The following is a 6,240-nucleotide window of genomic DNA, read 5'->3' on the forward strand; positions in this document are numbered from 1 at the left end:
TATTTTTTCTTTTGCTTTCGTGATTTAAAACTACAACAATTATTAATAATTAAATTAATTGTACGTAAAAACTGTAAAATAGTTGAATATATTACAGACGGGTTCTAGTCGTAGACCATAAATGTGAAGAGAATAAACATCATTGTTTATATATAAGTGATGAGATATATTCACCACATGTTTTGTTCTCCATCTATATATATATTAGGAAACTAAGCAACGCGTGAATCAGATTCCCGCTTTCCTATATAACAATTTGCCCTTCTCTATATCTCTTGCAAGTTGTATCATAGCTTTAGAACCTACAAAATTGAAATCATAAGACACTCAATTTCGTTAGGTATCAAATCTCTCATTTTTATATGTATTTTGCATGTTAATCATACTGTCATGATATATGTTTTTGTTAATTATGCTAAAAGACCCAACCCCTTAGTTACAATTATCATATGGTTTTCCTTTATCTGGTTTAGATGCATGTGTGTTTCTTTAAGTGGTAAGTTTTGAATTTCTTTTTGTATATCTTCTCTTATATATGTTCTTGTCCATTCCAGTTTTTGTCAAAGTAGTATCAAGGTGAAAAAGATGGATGGGTACAACAAACATAACGGAGAGAAAGGACTCTTCCCTATTCTTGGTGGATATGGTAGTGGTGGTGGACACTATCCCCCACAACATACAACATACCCTCCTCAAGGGTATGGTTATCCTCCTGGGGAATACCCTCAAGCCGGTTATCCCCCATATGGTGGATATCCATCACACGGTGCTGGTGGATATCCGTCACATGGATATCCTGGTTCATCAGCTCCCTATCATTCAGGTTAGTTCCCATAGAACATTTTTGCTTATTCTTGGCACCATGAATTGAATTGATAAGAAGGCGAGAATATAGGTCATGTGCAATAGAAAATATGGTCTTTCTTTCTTGGAAATTTTTACTTGAAAATTGAAAGTGTAAGTTGTCCTCATGAGAACTCCTCAACAGGGCATGGTGGTCATGGAGGGCATGGTATGGGATTCCTAGCTGGTGGTGCAGCACTTGGGGCTGCTGCATATGGCGCGCATCATGTGTCACATGGATATGGTTCCCATGGTTATGGAGCTCATGGCTATGGTGGCTATGGACAGCACCATGGTAAGTTCAAGCACGGGAAGTTTGGTAAGCATGGGAAGTTTGGCAAGCATGGAGGGAAGTACGGAAAGAAGTGGAAATGAGTTTATTATGTTTATACCCTCTTTGCTCTAATACGGTTGTCCATTTTGTTCGAATCAAATTAATGTTGTTAGTTGTAGTAAGTGGTTTATTTATGCTATAAGTTGGCTTGTAACTAAAACTCTTTAAAAAATCGTTGTTTATTTGGTAATAAAAACGAAATCAGAGGGCAAATTTTAGTATTTCATAAAAATCTTTCTTAGCCTGTTTATAGTGATATCATTTGATATATCACCAGTGTAACTCTCAATAAACAATGTTTCCTAGCTATTTTTACTATGGCACTAAAGTAACCCATGCCACACTCCTCAAACTGTCCGAGTGGATCTTTAGAACAAGTTATAGTAATTTGATATAATAATTCTTTATCTTTCTAGACTTTTTGATTGATTATCAGGTTTTCAGATGATTTGCCTTTTAAATCGAGATCACTTACCAATGTGAACATTATAATATATAATATTTATATATTAACAAATATGATAATTGTGCCCCAAACATCGTTTTTTTTATTATTAATTTTTTTTAAGTATATTTTTTAATTTCTTTTTTATTGGATTATTATTTTTTTATCGAATTATTATATATTAATAAATATAATTTATAATATATAATATTTATATATTAATAAATATGACTTTATTGGATTATTAATTTCTTTTAGTTAATTTTTTATTTCATTTTTATTGGATTAATTAGTTTATTTTTTTGGACAACACCACCACCATCCTAATTTATTTAAAAAAAAGCTCTTCCATCCCACCACTATCAGACATAAATCGGGTCAAAAATCACACGTTGAGTTATAAAAAAAACTAAAATATCCAGAAAGAATAACAATGTAATATTAACTTGAAAAACAACAAACTAAAAGCAATCAAATCGACATTCTGTTGAGATTTTAATTGATTTGTGTTTAATTACTTTGTATGACAATTTGTATTTAGATTTTTAAATGATTATTATGTAATTTTGATTTTATATGACAGTTTGTATGTTTTTATAATTGGGAAAATGACACATACGACCTATGAACTTTCTAGGGTTTACCCTTTTAGTCACTTAACCTTTTTAGTGGCTTTATGAAGGAACAAATTTTATTTTGTCGAGTCAATTACGTCATTATGTCAATTGTGAAGGGTCAACCGGTCATATTTATGCCACCTGTGTTGCTTAAACCCCTTGGCTTGCTGACTGTGTATGCCATGTCGTTTATTAATAGCTTTACTTAAACGAGATATTTTCCCGTCTACTGTTCACCACTTCCATCTCTTTCGATAAACCCTTACTTTCTTTCGTCTCCTCAAACCTCAAACATGGATTCCGTATTCATCCAAGTCGATGTGTATTTTCAAGGAATCTTCACAAAATACCCCATACGCTACACCGGGGGGATTACTCAGAGGTTTTTGGACATCGATTTCGCAGGCATGGACACGAACGAGTGTTATGAGTTTATCGAACAGTTCACTGGAGAAAAGTGTGAGAAGCTCTATTACTGCAAACTAGATATTCATTTTCCTAAAGGTTTGACGTTAATTTCCAATTAGATGGATTATGCCGATTTTATAGCAATAGCTTATGAATGTGGTGTTATACACCCTATGTATGTAGACCATTTTGGTAATAGTAACATGCAAGAATGGTTGGAAGAACACAAAGAAGAGGTTGTTGATAACATAGTGGAAGAAGTGATTGATGGTGCAGGACTAATTAAAGAAATTGAGACAGACCATTTGGATGAGTATGAGGATGAAAATGAAGATGAGGATGAGGATGAGGATGACCATGGGGCTGAGGATGTGGATGTTGATGAAGATGAGGATAACCATAGCAATCCTCATTTTTTCAAAAGGGATAATGGCCCTGATGTTGACATGGGTGAGAATGCCGCTTTGGGTGATCCTTTGGAAGAAGCCATGTATGACGATGAAGATGTTTATCCTCAGTTGCCAAATATTTTCAATGAAAAGTTGCACTGGAAGGAGAAGGAACCTGTCTTAGGCATGAGGTTTGAGAGTCCTAAACAATTGAAACACATGCTCTGTAACTATGCTGTTGCAAATGGTTATCAATTATGTTTTGTGAAAAATGATAGTAGATGGTTGCTAGCCAAATGTTGTGATGGAAAATGTACAATTAGGGTTTGGGGTTCATGGATGAGTGATGATAAGTCTATCCAAATCAAGTCTCTTATTAGTGACCATAATTGTTCAAAGAATTTCAAATTCGAATCAATTGTCACGTATAGATGGATAGGTACCCACTTTACCCAACAATTTTTTAACAATCAGAAGATGAGTGTGAGATTACTTAGAGAGGAGGTGAAAACCACTTTTGGCATTATTGTAAGTATGAGTCAGTGTATGAGAGCCAAGAAGTAATCATTGAGTCTAGATGAAGGCACGGTTGCAGAAAATTATGCTAGAATATGGTCTTACGGTGAGGAGATTAAAAGATCAAATCCTGGATCCACTGTTAAAATTTCTGTGGATACAATGCCTGATGGTAAGAATTACTTCAACAAGATTTACATATGCTTTGTTGCAGTCAAAGAGGGGTGGAGTGGAGGGTGTAGAAGGATCATTAACTTGGTGGTTGTTTCCTGAAAAGTTTTTGCCAAGGTGAGTTGCTTTGTGTTGTTGGTAGGGATGCTAACAATGGAATATTCCCAATTGCTGGGTCAGTTTTATGTGTGGAAAACAAAGAGAATTGGAAATGGTTCTTTGAAAATCTTGCAGAAGATTTGCAGTGTTTAAATGAAGGAAGTGTTTTGGTTTTAATTTCTGATCAACACAAGGTATGTTTGTAAATATTAAACATAGTATAATAAATATTTACATTTCTAACTTCACCTATTATTGGTACATATGCAGGGTTTAGTTGAGGCAGTCAAAGAAGTATTCCCAGCAGCAGAACATAGGCAGTGTGCTAGGCATATATATGGTAATTTTAGAAAAAATTTTAGTGGAGCCAAGTTTTAAAATTTGTTTTGGAGAGCAAGCAAGTCAACAACTGAAGCACATTTTAACATAGTCATGAAAGATATTGAAAATTTGAATCTTGAAGCCGTTAAGCATCTTATGGATAGAGATCCAAAGACTTGGTCTCTAGCTTTTTTTAGAGTTCAGAATTCATCTTGTGAATCTGTGAAGAATGGCTTTTCAGAGAGCATTAATAGTGTCATTTTGGATGCTAGGAAGAAACCTATTATCAGCATGTTAGAGGACATTCGTATATATGTGATGCAAAGGATGGTCACTACGGAACTCACAGGTCAAGGATGGAATTGCTATTCTGTTTGTCCAAACATTAGAACACGATTAAATATTCTCCAAAATGAGCAAAGTTATGCACACTTATTTTTTCATACATACCTTACCTCTGTCAACTCTAAACATTTGCGTTACATTTTGTAGGCATTGGCAGGTTGTGTCTTGTGGGGGTATGAAGTTTGAAACAAGGAAAATGGATGAGTTGTACATTGTTGATGTCACAAAAAAGGAATAAAGTTGCAGTTTATGGAAACTAAATGGGTATGGTTGTGTTCATTCAGTAGCTACATTAGCATTTTTAAACGTAACACCTGATGGACCATATGTAGACCCATTGTACCTGGAAGCCTTTTTCCATAATACCTACAAACAGTCTATTAGTGGCATGAATAGGATGAACATATGGCCTTCAACAAACTTTATACCTCCATTGCCTCCTTTAAAAAGAAGAATGCCAGGCAGGCCAACAATGAAAAGAATAAGGGATGCTTCTGAAAGGTCTGGAAAACACACGGTTTCAAAGGCAAGGAAAAATGTTTCTTGTGGCATATGCAAACAGAAAGAGCACAACAAGACCACTTGCACTCAAGTGCCAAGGCCTCCTAAAATTAATGTCCCAAAGAAACAAAAGATCATGCAAACACAATAATCAGTGATATATGCAACGGGGTGGAGAAGATGTTGTTATGGGTGATTTAGTTGAGCTACAAACTGATGAAGTTATGAGGGTAAACGAATCTGAGCAAGTGGTGAGGGTAAACGAATATGAGCAAGTGGTGAGGGTTAATGAAGCTGAGGAACTAGGCAGGGTTAATCAAGTTGTTGGCCAAGTGTATACTATAGGTAAACCAAGCAAGAGGAAAAAGTCAGAGAGACTTTTTAAACTAAAGCTTGCTAAAAGAGTTGAATGTGATGGTAGCAGTGTTGGATCGCTAATGGAGTTAGATTAATTACAGTTTTAATTGTGTGTCTGTTATGTGGATTGAACAAGGGAATTTATGTTTGCAATGTTCATGTATGTTATAATAATCTTATTATTTGATATTTGGATTCGTGTATGTATTTATAATATGTATGATCTTATTTATATTAGTGTGTACGGGGTAATTTAGTCATTAAAAATATTTCAAGAGGGCATGTGAATGTTAGTTTAGGGGTAATTTAGTCATTCAAATAAGTTAATCCAATGGGTGTATGTTATTTCAAGTAATTATTAAAGTAGGGGTATTTTAGTCAATCAAAGAAGTTAAATTACATACAGTCCCGTTAGGTGTATTAGTCTCATTTTAATTAGTTAAAGAAATAGGGGTATTTCTGCCATTATTTTTTATTTGACTAAACCCATCAGGGGTATTACAGTAAATATTTCTTATGTGACTTAACCCATTAGGGGTATTTCAGTCATAACCTTATTATTTGACTTAACCCATTAGGGTTATTTCATTTCTTCCAGGCAATTATCCAAAGTGGGCAACCAGAAATACAACAAAAAAACACTTTTCCATTGTTTTCCATTTCTGGGTTATAGGCAACGACAAATCTGGATATTAGATTCTTCGTTTTTGTCCCATGTCCCACACACAAACATTGCGGTTCATGTTTTAATGGTTAAAAAAGTTTGACTTTGTCATGTGGTCCCAGGAAGAAAATAAACAAAAAATATGCTTATTACTTCACGATACATGCACATTTACATTTATAACAAGAACATTTTAACTTAACCAACATTTCATTCATGGGTTTCTGCAT

At 34.4% G+C, this 6,240-nt stretch overlaps 1 protein-coding gene across 1 annotated transcript; it reads left to right on the top strand.

Moving 5' to 3' along the window:
* The first annotated feature begins 213 nt into the window (after positions 1-213).
* LOC145125452 (uncharacterized) lies at positions 214-1,398 on the top strand. The gene is made up of 3 exons (XM_079060914.1): positions 214-340; positions 555-823; positions 989-1,398. Exons 2-3 carry the CDS (start codon positions 586-588, stop codon positions 1,216-1,218), a joined length of 468 nt encoding a protein of 155 aa, XP_078917040.1. The 5' UTR covers positions 214-340; positions 555-585; the 3' UTR covers positions 1,219-1,398.
* Positions 1,399-6,240: the final 4,842 nt, after the last annotated feature.

The sequence above is a fragment of the Lactuca virosa genome, chromosome 7, assembly GCF_052849685.1.
Source record: "Lactuca virosa cultivar CGN04683 chromosome 7, Lactuca_virosa_CGN04683_v6, whole genome shotgun sequence".
NCBI classification, from domain to species: Eukaryota; Viridiplantae; Streptophyta; class Magnoliopsida; order Asterales; family Asteraceae; genus Lactuca; species Lactuca virosa.

Excerpts from the sequence above, each read along its gene's own strand:
- LOC145125452 (XM_079060914.1), top strand. The coding sequence starts at position 586 with ATGGATGGGTACAACAAACATAACGGAGAGAAAGGACTCTTCCCTATT. Across the intron at positions 824-988 it reads ATCAGCTCCCTATCATTCAG|GGCATGGTGGTCATGGAGGG; the intron begins GTTAGTTCCCAT and ends ACTCCTCAACAG.